We start from the raw sequence: 13,978 nt of genomic DNA, 5'->3' as shown, positions 1-13,978 counted from the left end.
TGGAAACTTTCTGTTCCTGGCCTTGCTTTCGTTTGAACCCCACGGCCCAGACCAGATTTGTTGTAGTCTAGTTGCTGCCCCTTTTGTGTTCCTATTAGAGTAATTATTGTTATCATTAGCTAATGATTTACACCAACAGGTCTGTAAAGGATCTCAAAGACTTTTTTTGTCATAGAAGAGTTTGATGTGATATTAATTATTTTATTGGCTTTTTCAAGAAAAAAATAACAGTTCAACATAAATATAAAGGCACTCACACATATTATTTCCTCCATTTTCCCGTCAAAACAACTTCATTTCTTCCGTTTTCTGGAAATCTCGAGAAAACAAAGCTTTGTTTTCTCCAGAAACTTAGTCGTTATCTAGCAAACAAGACAAGAGCGCGTTTTCCAGAGATAAAAGACTCAAAGTCTTGAGAAAATAGATGAAATTAACCTATTACATCATATAATAAACAACTGGAGTCGTTCATGTGTCAGACCGGCATTTCAAGCGACAACCAGACGGATAATAGTTCAGCTTTTTAATCTAATACGTAATGTGCGCGCTACTTACGGTGCATGTAAGATGGCGCTGTTCCTCAGGTGGTTCTTCTATCGGTTCTGTTTACCTTCTTCTTCTTCTGGAACCGACTTTCTTAGATGTTTTTGTTCCGAGGTTGTGGAACATGAACACATGCGTTGTCTAGTTAAAGTCTGATTAAGGCGTATACATGGTAACGTGTTCACATGCACTTAAGTTGTCCAGTTAAAGTCGGATTATGGCAATAATTAGTTTTTTCACGTGCATGTAAAGTAAATAAACATAAATAAACAAGTTTTAGCTGTAAAATGTGATGAGGTTTTGTACCTTGTCCAACATCTAGTTATGAGGATAAAAGTTTAAATGAAGCCACAAACCTGAAACTTGACGTCCCCGTATGAGGGCGCAGGGTTCCTCCTCTGAGCCGTGGGTAACTTCAGGTTTGCGTGTGACTGAGCTGAGATTAAATGAGGGGTCACTGGGCTGGGACCTCGGTCCACTTCATCTTTTGTGGACGTTGGGCAGCGGCATCGATTCACGCAGAGCCCCGGCTCATCTTTTCACCTTTCTCATTAGCGCCTTTCTTCTCCGGCGGCGACGGTCACAGCTTGACAAGCTCTGCTTCCTTTTATCTTTTCTCTCAGATCGTGTTCTGCCCATTTGTTAACTCATCGGTCAAGGTGCAAAAAAGTGAGAAAAACAGGAGGAAAAACACATTTAAGATCAGTGAGGGAAAGAGAATGTGTCATTTTAGCACATGTTTTCAAGGTTTTATGAAAGTGAAGATATAATTTAATGTCAATAAAACATCATTTTATGTAAACATCTGCTTTAATCGACTCTTTTACCTGAGTTGGAAAGAAGAAGGCTAAGAAATATCATGAGTGCACATTACCATTTTGTTAAACAGAAAATTGGGCCAAAGTTTTGTTCGAGTCAAGATTTAAATAATAGGAATTACTATTATTATTATTACTAATTATTATATTTAATATACTCAATAGTATACCTAGTAATAGATTAAAATATTTAATTGACAATATGAGGCATATTACTGCCATCCACCGAGTGTAATTATTTACTGCACACTTCACATTCTGCTTGCTTTCCACTGTTGCTATATTCACTTTTTAATTTCCTAAACTACGGTGCCGTGCATGCGTCATTTTAAATAATATTTGGGGAAGTAGTCTGACATCTGCCCCTATATCAGTCTGTGATTTGACTAAAGTAAAGTAAAATGCATTGTCTTTTGTTTCTATATAGAAGATAAGAAGCCGGCCAATGAGGCCGTGGCCGAGTACCTGGAGGGAAGAAAGAAGTACGAAGAGCTCAAGAAACAAAAACACAAGAAAGGCTCCACCAGAGAAGAACAGGTAAGAGATGCAGACCTCAATGAAATGTAAATCTAATCAGCAGACGGAGAACCTACAACATGGCTAACGTGGATGCATCTTCACGTTGTAGACTCTGGCCCTGCTCAATCGCTTCAAGTCCAAACTGTCGTCGGCCATCACTGACGCTCCAGAGGAGGAGGATGATGTGGAGGAGCTGGCAGAGGATGACGACAAAGGATGGTCAGTGAGATTAGTACTGTTTAATTCTAAAAAAACAGGAGTATTTTAATGAAAAAGCTGCAGGCATAAGCAACGCTTTGAAGCTCATGTGGAAGTGCAAAAAGCTGCAGTTCATCAAGTGGCCACTTGAGGCTCCCCATCTCAATTTACAGCATTATTGTACATGTTTACAGCCTGGTACAAAAAACGATTTTGGTCCCAACTCATAAGTTTATTTTTTATTAAGGTTTAAAATTCTGAGACTATAATTTAGGACCAAGAACCAAATACCAAAATAATCTTTAATTTACATGTTTTTCACCATTTTTCAAGTTAGATTTACGAACACTTTGCTTTTCCTTTACAAGCTGAGCTTGTCTTACTCTGTCTACATTTAACCTCCTGAGAACCGAGCTTTTATTCGGTTTGTGTTTTTAATTTCTCCGTGGTATTAGGGATTAGTAGGACGTATTAAAACTAAGCTTTCAAAACATGTCCTCATATGTGGACACTGGGATTATTGCATTATTTTCCTTATAATAAAGTCACCCAATGTGTGACAAAATATAAAATTATTTATTTTAATACCTGAACATGGCTGAACAAAGACAGAACAATGGAGTCCCAACGTCCTCAAATGAGTACTTGCTAATTAGCAACGTTGTAGCTCGTTGCTATTGATAAAATTTGCATAAATAAATTAGTTTCAACCGTAAATTTGAAAGATGTTTACGTCGATTGTCTGTAGAATGAGTCCACTATCGTGTTTTTACACCAACTAGTGTGTTGACCCTTTGCTGCCACTAGATGGCAGGATAAAGCGTCCACTTCTGAGGACAGTGGGTTTAAATGAAGCAGAATAAGCTGTGATAAAACCTAAAATTTAGCGTCCCCATATGAGGACGCCGGGTCTCAGGAGGTTAAAGTTGTTTCGAACCAGGTTATTTATTTATCTATTAACTATTTTATTAATGATGAGATGAAACACTGAGCGTCGGGTTCCCTGATGTTGTGTCTCTGGAGTCACTGAAGTGATTGGTTCAAGTGGGAGGAGAAACCTGTTCATCTCCATCATTTACCACCGACACCACCCACTGTTCTCCACCAATAACTCGCTGCACTCTCAAGAAAAACCTGTCAGATCTGAAGAAGGTTCTAAGAAGAGCTTAAAAATGCAAAAAAAAAGAAAACAGAGACCAAACATTTAACTGAAACAGGCTGTTCATTCATCATCTGATCAAAAGTCTGAGACTGGGTTAAAGAATGGAGGAGCTTCTCATTACTGAGTCCTTTTCTGACACTTTACTTTCTGTTTTGTGGGTTTTCATTTTTTTTTTTTTTTTTAGCTGTGGTCTTAAACCTTTGATCAGCTGATGAATGAACAGCCTATTCTGAGCCTCCTTCATCCTCCTCTCAACCCTCCTCCTTCTTTCCACTGGGTTAGTTTATAGAAGAAGAATCTCCTTTCTTATATATATATTGCAACATTCTACATAGAAATTTTAATTGCAACTTAAAATGCAAGTTGTATATATGAGCATCAGATTACAGTGATAATTCATTGGACGATATTGTATCGGAAGTAAAAAGTATCGCGATATATTTCCATATCGGTATTTGGAAATGTGAGTGACGTAAAACAAAGATGGCGGAGCCGGAAAAACGGCTCATGAACGCATTTAAAAAGCAGATTTTTCTGTTAAACGGATGATTTTTACCATGTTTTATTTAGGTGTTATGTTTATGACAAGGACCACTGTATGTTACACAATATCAGTCACTGAAATGACTCACTGGTGAGTTCAAGAAGCAGTTTGAGTTTAAAGGATGACGAAAGGGCCAGTTTTCATTTATTAGCCCTGAACCTGGTTTTACATTGAGTCATTTCTGTTGGTATTGTCATGATGTGCACTAAAGGAAAACATTTATTATTATAAGAGCACGACTGGGAACGATGATCCCGACCGGTGTCAGATCCGAAGCTGGTGCCTTCAGGTTCCAGTAGATGTGTGTGAAAGTTCAAGTTGTGTGTGTGTGTGTGTGTGTGAGAGAGAGTGTCAAGTTGGGATTTCAACCCGCAGCCACCAGATTGGCCATCAGGAAATCAGCCCTGACGCTGTGTTTTCCTCTCATATTCTGTTTTTTTTTTTCGCCAGAGATCTCGAAGCTCGACGACACCGAGCGAGGGCCTTTTTTTTTAAATGAATACCATGTGTTTGAATTTGAGCAAAGTGTCTTTGTGTGTGTGTGTGTGAGAGAGAGAGAGAGAGGGAGATTTAGAATAACAAAATCTGTAGTTGCTATTAGTCTCCAGAAGCCTTGCCCTTGATGTGCAGCCTTGTCTGTGTGTGAGGGCCCTTAATGAATTTGAGAGAGGCCCTGGCCGGCGTTTGGAGCCTGCAGACACCTCACTGTGCCGCCCCCGCCAGGTATGGCGAGAAGGGAGGGACGGGGGGGGGGGGGCAGTAGCATAGCAGTCCTAGAAAAACACCAGTGGGAAGTCTGTGCCACTCTAGGAGCACTGTGAACAGAATGTGGGTTACAACAGGTCAGACATTGGAAGTCAAGTCTGGGCCAGAGGAGGTAAACTATTCCATCTGTGTCTGTGTCTACAAACCCTCCCTCTTCAGCCTCCCCCCTCCTCCCTTCTCCTCCTCCCTCTCGACGCAAAGCCGCCTCCACTGCTGCTGCTTTCACCGTCCCCTCCCGTACTCCCTAATTCCCACCCCCAGCCTTGAGTAAAGAAATGCAAGAAAAATAAATGGAGCACCGGCTTCTGTGGACTCGTTTTGATAACGCCGGGTTTTCCACATACCGTCTCGGAGCTTTTTTTTACGACTCCGAGGCCGTACGGCCGGAGGGCTGTCATCACCGAGGCTGCTAGACAAATTATCAGAGGCGGCCCGCTCGCGCAGCAGGAGCTCCTCGGGGTCTGCCAGAGTCTAGCCATGACATTCTAGATGAGCTGTCACAACTCCTGCCGACTTCAAATGAACACATGAGAGACTCGGACCGGGACACACACACACACACACACACACACACACACACACCGCAGGGTAGACGCAGTCGGCAAAGCCTTCAAAATATGTTCAAGTGTAGAGTGGAATATGTGCAGGATCGTAGGGTTCCTCTGCTGCAGCTCACTTGGTTGTAGAGGAGTTTGGTCCATGTGTGTGTTTTGGTTATTGGGTTTTCTGTTCAAAAAAGGACAGTAAAAAACAAAAGTTATTTGGTTTTCAGTATAAAATTTTTCTTAATCGGGGCCGAGAACAGACAAAGAAAGACAGAATCAAAAAAAGCACCTGTTTTTTTTCTATATTGTGCAACCGAAAGTTGGTGTTTTCAAAGTAAGAGCACGTATGAGGACGTTGTTGTGTAACAGAAGTTGATGGACGTGGATCAGTACGTTGTTTTTTTTTCGTTGTCAGTGAAGTGGACATGACTGCAGAAAAACTAAGCCGCATATTTAAGGTGAAAATTAAGAATAACTTCATATAATCAGGGAATAGTTAGCTACTAGCTAACATTACTCTGATATACTCTGCACATGATAAGCCTTGTTTTGTCAAAAATCACATCTGAGGAAGGTTCCAAAGACATTTTATCCTGGGCTAGCTAAGGAAACCACAGGTAGAAGTCACATATTTGGACAGAAACACAGTCCTAATCTGGGCTCTTACTTTAACTAACTACATATAGTCATATAATTCACATTGTGCAACCCGGAAGTTGCCGTTTTCAAAGTAAGCACGTATGAGGACGCTGTTTCTGCCTAAATATATGACTCCTACCTGTGGTTTCCCTAGCTAGCCCAGGCTAAAATGTCTTTGGAACCTAACTCTGATGTGATTTTTGACAAAACAGGGCATCTTTATCATCTACAAAAGTCTCTGCATGCATATCAGAGTAATGTTTAGCTAACTATTCCCTGGTTATATGTAGTTATTTTTAGTTTTTACGTTAGTTTTTATTTTATTTTACGAGAAACTGCACTGATCACATGATAATAACAACATGGACGCCTCCTAGAAGACAGGTGAGGAGTCCAGTGGGTCATTGCAGCAAACTAGCAGCAGTTCATTGAGTCTGTGTAAATACTTCTCTTAAGATGACATGTCAGTTCATGAAATGCATCGGCCAACGTTAGCAGAGGAACGGTCCAAATCCTCTGAACTACAGTCAGTTAACTAGTTGAAGGAGGCTGCACATCAACTATTTGATAAAGACCTTTAGCTGCAGTACACACAGAAGTCTTCAAGGCTACACTATTAAATGCTACTGATGGTGCTGAGTTGCAGCCTGTTTTTATACAGGCTATACACGTCTGCAGCTCACAGTACGTAGCACATGAGCTCTGGTACTGGTTTAAGGATGGATGTAATTACAAGTAATGTTTTGTTTTTTACTCTAGACCATTCAAGTCGCATGCTACAGGACTTTCATCACTTTGTCAGGAAGATTTTCAAGACTGTAACAGACAAACAGAATATACTTTGGTCAATCACAGCATGATGTGGTTCAGAAGGTGTAAATATTAACCCTTTTGTTGTTTTTTTTTAGCGTGTTAGCATAGCAACATCTGTCAGCTGGCAGACCAGGTTGATGAAAATGTCAAATCTGTCTACTTGATATTATTTTCTTTCTAACTTTTTACTTAAAGACATTTTCATTTTGCATGAAACGGTGCAAACGTGCAAAAGAACGAACTGAACAAGGAGGTCACAAGGTTCCAAAGACGCAAAGGACAGTCAATGCAATATGCGTCTTATTGGCTAATTAAACTGTTTATTCCAAAGTCTTTTCCCCAGTTTTTTTTCTTGTATGGATTTGTCCAAGATAGAGAGATGAATTATAAATAATCTGAATAGTTTTATGTGAATATTTGACCCAATGATGTCCCTAAATGACAAGTCTATTAATGATAGTCTATTATAGGCTATGCTTTAACTTTAGCTTTAGTTTTTAATGAGCAAATTAACCACAAATGTCTGTATCAAGTGGTTCAGTAACACTTCTACTGAAAACCGCATCCCGGATGCATGTGAAGAAATGTTCGTGGACCACCAACGCCATTGGGTTTCATCCTGTCGCTTCCAAAAACAATTCATGACAGTCCTTCCAGTAGTGGTTGAGATATTTCAGTGGTTGACCGAGAGACATTTCCTTCCTTAGAGCAATGCTGCTATTATGGTCAACAGCTTATTTTTTTTTCACCCCGTCCACAACAGAACCCAACATCTTTGGCTATTTCTGGTCCTTAGAGGAGGTGTTGACTAAATGGGAGGATTTACAGTTTTCTTAGATTCGCTGATTTGACGTCCTGTCACCAGTAACGTCCTGATATCTTTAATCTAAAGGACACATGAGCGTCTGTTCTTCAGGGACTTTAAAGAAGACGTCTCCAAACTAAAGTCAAAGACTTTCGTTGGAACTTTGGTGTTAATGTAGTTATATATATATCTAGACTCACAATTAACATTTTTGTCTGTGTCTTTAATTTCCACTTGGGCTTAAAAGTCTATGAACAAAAACAGTCTGTGTGGCCCAGGCTTTTACTGTGGCTGGATAAGGGATGAGCAACTTAAACGATGGAGGGGGGGCCACGATTTTTCACCCAGAACCGCAAACTTTCTAACCACATATATGACAAAAATGCTATTTTAAACAAGACCGAAATATGTGAGTATGTATGTCTTTTTTTTATTGAACCAACATACATCACAGTATCTCATGCTCCAGTGCATGTATAAAGATTCCACTCTTTATAGAGGGTTTGAACAAGCAAACAAGAAATAACCACCTTTTTTTTCCCAAGTGCAAAGAACTTTCATATATAAAAATTTGTGCTTAAGTCCAAGAATGCATTTTGGTAAGTTTTACAATGCAAATATTAATATTTTTCCTGCATATTTCTGCAGCAAGTCAGTAGGACTGTTTCTCTTTTAATGAGAAACTTGTGTCTTTACCTGTTGCTTGTTGAGTTTTCTTTATGCGTTTTATTTTTTGCTCGACCTTTCTTCCTCCTCATGGATCTAGTTCTTCTCTTTGGTGTTTAACGGCAGCTGGCCACCTGCATAATGCGCAATTATCGCCATACTATGCTCTATCGCCACCTACTGGCCAGGAGTTCTTCAGTGGATGCTCTGTGAAGCCCGCCATCTAGTGGTGAACTGTGTTGTTACAACTGAAAAACTGTTTGGGATCCGTAGAAGAAATGTTTTTATAATTTTCAAAAATTAATCCAAGGGCCGCTCAGCCCAGAGGCCGTCCTGTTGTCCATCCCTGGACTGGATATTAGCCACCTACAGGCAGCATATTTAGAATGTTTTAGAAATTAAAGCGGTGCTAATCACTTTTTGGTTGTTTATTACATAGAATATGAATTTAATGTTACACGAATCAGTGTTTTTTGTGTTGTATTTCAGTAACAGTTTAGGTCCGGCTCTTTTTAAAAAAGTAATTCTGCAGTATTAAGCAACTATTTGTCAAATCTAGATGCTAACGAGGTGAATATTTAAAATATTAGCAATTCTTCACCACCATTTTTTGCGTTTTTTAGCTACCAAGTTATGAAATGTGTTAGATTTTTGCTGCCCCCAAGTGGTCAGAAGAAGAATTTTCTCAACTGACAAATGAACAATAGAAATTAGCTTCGTTATCTGTGCTTATACAGTAAACTTTGTAGAAAGTTCTTTACAATAAACAGATCATCATTCAGAAATTAAACTATAAAACTAATTTCCTGTCACAGGACCAGCGTGTAGGATTTAGAAAGATCTTAAAATTTGTTTTAGTATTATCATTACAAATCACCATTCCAAGGAGTCTACAGAAACACAGGCTCTAGAGAGCAGCTGCAGTCTGCAACCTCACCACTAGATGGCACTAAAATGCACTCACTGGTCCTTTAAAGCCTCCACATTTTAAGTTCTTTGTTCCAGTAACTACTTAACCTCACAAATTCCCAATGTCCCCGCTAACCTTGGCAGTCCTTTCATTCCCCTCGGAGGCTTTAAAGTTTTCATGACTCCCGTAACTGCTTCTGTTTATTTGGTAAAAATATTTGATGACTGTTTTTGTTTAATTCCTGTGGTCGTCTGGTTTCGGTCGTGTTTGTGTGCTCATTGTGGTGCTTTGTCTGATTATGAATGCAAAAGTATGAACGGGGATTAAATGCCGAAATTAATGAATGAACTGTCAGATCATTCGTTCATTCATTTTTTTTGATGATTATTATTGTTTCAAAGCTGCTCAAAGCAAAGAGAGGAACTGACATTTAGCTTTACGATCTACAGCAGCAGTGATTTAGCGAAAGCCGCCGCTCTTTGAACTCTCCTCTCTCTCCCCTCGTCTGATTTAGGATGGGCCACGTTCTGCAGTTTGATGAGCAAAGCAGGAAAGTCAAGGATGCCAACATGCAGGACGAGGACACGTTCGAGATCTACGACCCGAGGAACCCCGTCAACAAACGCAGGAGAGAGGAGAGCAAGAAGATCATGAAGGAGAAGAAGGCCAAGAGGTGAGGGTCACGGGGTCGGAGGTCGCGTCCTAACCACGCCATGTGGCTGAAAGGCTGGTCGCACGGCATCCGGGCTCCATCCGCTCCCTTTGTCTCCGCTTTGTCCAACGGTCTCCTGGCTTGAACATCTGGATCGAGGACGCCGACCTGAGTGCGTTCACCCTCCTTGTAATCTTGGACGGCTTTCTTCGCTCGGAACAGCTGCAGCCAGAGAAACGCTCATCAGGAGGAAGACTGTGGTCGTAGTATAAAGATTAGACGATTTTCGTGTACTGTTAACATGTTTTTGGGACTTTTTACTTTCACTTTGTGTTGTTCCGCAGCTGGAATGTAAACGTTAAAGTTTGCCAGAAAAATAAACTTCATTAATAAAAGGTCTGCGGCGTTTCCACTTCATTTATTTCAAGTATTTATTCGGATTTTTAAGATAAAATTAAGATCTTTAGGTATCTGAGATTAAATATTCAAGATTTAATATCACTTCATTGATCAGATAAGAAAAAACCTAAATAAATAAATAAATAATAAATAAAATAAAAGAATCTAAAACAAAGAATTGGAAATGATTAAATCCCAACGTCCTCAAACACTTGTGAATTTGTTAAATTTTCATGTCATATAAAAGTAGAAAAGTTAATAAGAATAAATAGTGTAAAAAGTGTATTGACCCTTTGATAAAAGTGTCCCCATATGAGGACAACAGGGTATTAGACACACCTAATAGATGTAACACAGTTAACTGTACATAAAGATGCCTGAAGTGTAAAATATGTTTTTGCCGCTTCCATATTTCAGCCGTTGTGGTCATTTGAAATTTTCTTTCAGATGTTTCAATGAATGAAAACCAGCAACAGAAAATAACATTTTGGAGAATTTATCTTAACGTCACAAAGCCAGTTTTAGTCAGAGAGACGGGGAGGTTCCTGTTTAAGCTTTAGCTTTTAGCACTGTGAGTCCTGTTTAGTTCTTGTTAGTTTCTTTTGTTTCTAGTCTTTAAGCTAAGCTAAGCTAAGCTTCTCAGGGCTTTAGCTTTTAGCACATGACTATCAGTCATACTGCCTTTATGTTTTTAGTATTTTAGCTTTAAACTCTGATTTATTCATTAGCTAAGCTAAGTGTCTCCAAACTTTAGCTTTTAGCACTCTCAATCATTATTCCTTAAGGGTTTTTAATATTTTTTTTTGTTTTTTAAACCACACATTTTATTCACAAGAGGAGGGTTTTGCTCAATCTGTCACTTTTGTAGGAGATATGTTTGTCTATTTTCTTGCTTGGAATTAGACTATAGCAAATATTAAAGTTAGCCTAGCTTAGCTTTGTCTAGACCTGGGTGCTGGCAAAAAAAAAATCATATTTAACCGACAGATACTAACAGAAGAGTATTGCATCCAATTGATTTTTTTTGTTTGTTTTTCTGCGTTTTTCTGAGTAATTTTATTTTTATGTTTTTGTTTTTTGTGATTTTCCAAGTAATTATTTTTCCTGTGTTTTTTTTCCACAATTCTCTTATGTTATTTTGAATTTTTTTTTCTTCTGTGTGCATTTAAAACACTAAATTCATTCCTTTATTGAGAGCTTGATTTAATGGAAACAGACACGGCCGACTTGTTTAATCAAGTTTTACTTCCATCTACTTTCGTCTCCTGCAGAATGACAGTAACTCATCATAGAACCAACGCAGTTACTTACAGGTTCTTGCGGGACTTTGAAGTATCTCGATAATTCAGGAAAAAATTACTCAGAAAAACAAACATAAAACATAAATAAATTACTCAAGCGAATGCAATACGCTTCCGTAGATACGAGTTGCACTGATTTTTTAAATTCAATTCTGCAGCAGAACTCGATTTAGCTCCATAAACCGATTCGTTGGAATCCTGAGGTAAATACCAGAAATGCTGCAGCCGCCCCACTGAACGATATCTGCCTCTCTGTTCTGCTCAGGTCAACACTGGAGCAGTCAGGCCTTGTAAAAAAGGAACTGTTTAAACCAAAGCCTTTACCTCACCGTGGTGGTTTCTGGGGTAAATGATCTGCCGCTGCCATGTGTGTGTGTGTGTGTGTGTGTGTGTGACCAGGAGCTGCACTTGGCCGGCACACGATTTTTTAACTGCACTTCTGGGATTATGCTTAACTTTTCATATGGAACAGGAAGGAGAGTTAATGTAACATTATGAGCCCGGCTCTGCTTGAGCTCCCGCAAAATCTAAAACAGGTGATCGGACTGGGCTGGATGTGCTTCCGGGTCCCGGTCAGAGCTGAAAACCGGAGAGAGGTTTGGAAATTAAAAGACATACTGTAATCGTATTCTCCGGTGCACATTGACTCCTGCTCCTGTTCCGAACTGGCCCTGAATGCAGCTTTAATGTAAATAACGTCCTCATCGTGTGCAAAATTGCAACTGGAAATTCAGCAGGATTAAAGTTAAAGCAGCAAATTTTACTTTTTTTTATTTAATCCATCTATTTTATCCATGTATCCACAGTTTGGATGACCTGCCCCCGACTAAAGCTGTCCATAAAAATGTCCCCAATTTCAGGTTTTTATGAATGAGAAAAAAAAATGCGTGCATACTATAATTATTACGGTAGCCGGTCGCGTTTAAATATGTTTAACCTTCTGAGACCTCGCATCCTCATATAGGCTTCATTTAAACCCATCGTCCTCATAAGTGGACGCTTTAGTCTGCCATCTAGTGGTAAAAAAGGTAAAACTTATTTATTTATGCTTATTATTTATTTATGCAAATTTTTTCAACGAGCTACAACTTTACTAATTAGCAAGTGCTCGTTTGAGGATGTTGGGACTTCACTGTTCGCAATTCTGTCTTTTTACATTCGGTCACACACTGGGTGACTTTATTATGATATAAATAATTAAATAATCCCAGTGTCCACATATGAGGACATGTTTTGTTTTTTAAAAACTACTTCCTGTTCAAAGATGATGCTTAGTTTTTATAGGTCTTAGGTCCTACTGATCTCAAATACCTTGGAGAAATTAAAAATACAGACCAAATAAAAGCCCTGATCTCAGGAGGATAAATATGAATAAATGTGTTAAAATAAATGAAACCGTAATTGTCCCTGTTTCTTCATTTCAACTCCAACTCTGCTGTAAATTGCTAACACAGGGTCATGGAAACCTGTTCTACTACTAGTGTGGGATTATTCTGCAATATTTACTCATCATCACAGTGAAAAAGTCCATCCTTAGTCAATCTACTGCATTAATTCCTCTCTAAAACCAGTAGTAAATGTTGTGAACACCTGATTATGCATGAAAAAAAATACCGTAATATACCGTCAGAAAGGTCCCTCTTTTTTTTTTTTTTTTTCTTCTTTACAAGGAAGTGGCTGTTTGCCACATAAATCAGTCATTTATGCTTTTTAAAAGGTGGAGACCAGAGCGAAGGACGCGACATGTTTAACGTTCCTCTGTGTCACCACCACCACCACCCCCCCCCCCCCCCCGTACCCGGGCTCCCGACAGGAAATACCGCTCTTTGCTCCTGACGAGGCACGTGACCACCAGGGATGAGATGGGATGGTAATAGCATTATCGTAGCTACTCCCTACAACCACTATCTCCTCCTGCCCTTGTGGGGTTGGAGGCTAAATATAGACGAGTAATCCCTCTCATCTGGTACAAATCCAGTTATTTTGCCAGAGACCAGGCAACAACAAAAACACATTTTTCGTTCTTATTTTTCTAACGCAGCGTAGCGCTGAGAAACCCAGGGAGTCCGGCGGCAGAAAGCTTGACCCTCTCTCAGCGCTGGTCTGAATCCACACACACACACACAAGGTCTGTTGCGAGTTCTCCACGTGTGTGAGAACACGTGTCTGACCTTTGACCCCAGACCATGAGTCCTCTTTCTCGCCCCCCCCCCCTCCTCCTCCTCGGGTAATTCCCCGGGGTGTGATGGACGCCGTGTTCGGGAGGAGAGCGCTCGGTGGGTTAGCATGTGTTTATAGGGAGGGATATTGATGAGCTCTGGAGATCAAAGGCAGAGATGGTTTGTCATTCACGGACGTCCAAGGACGGAGCAGCGGGTTCATTTGTCTCCGCTGTCAGCTTTATTCACTCCGCTGCTGAAGGACGTGCTCTGGATCTTTTTTTTTTTTTTTTTCTCCAGGACCGGTCTACAGCGTCACATGCACTTAAGACTTTATTATCATGGCTGAGCTCGTTCTCCCGCCCCCCCACACACACCGGCCTGAAAGAGACGCGTTTCTAATCAGTTAAATTAAACCAGTATCTATCTAGACTGATTCACAGGTGGAGCTGCAGTAACGCTAGGACTTAGACGGCTATCAGACGCCAAATCGCTGCAGAGGTTTGTCTTTTATCCCAGTGATCCCAAGGTAAACAGAAG

General features: G+C 40.0%; 1 protein-coding gene across 1 annotated transcript in view; it reads left to right on the top strand.

Moving 5' to 3' along the window:
- cwc27 (CWC27 spliceosome associated cyclophilin) overlaps window positions 1-9,978 on the top strand; it is a 30,311-nt gene extending 20,333 nt beyond the window's left edge. Inside the window, exons 12-14 of the mRNA XM_047569465.1 lie at window positions 1,789-1,898; window positions 1,990-2,099; window positions 9,442-9,978. Coding sequence (XP_047425421.1) covers window positions 1,789-1,898; window positions 1,990-2,099; window positions 9,442-9,604 — 383 coding nt within the window. The 3' untranslated portion in view covers window positions 9,605-9,978. The remainder of the gene's footprint in view (window positions 1-1,788; window positions 1,899-1,989; window positions 2,100-9,441) is intronic.
- Window positions 9,979-13,978: the final 4,000 nt, after the last annotated feature.

This window comes from Mugil cephalus, chromosome 19, assembly GCF_022458985.1.
Source record: "Mugil cephalus isolate CIBA_MC_2020 chromosome 19, CIBA_Mcephalus_1.1, whole genome shotgun sequence".
Taxonomy (NCBI): domain Eukaryota; kingdom Metazoa; phylum Chordata; class Actinopteri; order Mugiliformes; family Mugilidae; genus Mugil; species Mugil cephalus.
This window is presented reverse-complemented; position numbering and strand designations above follow the sequence as displayed.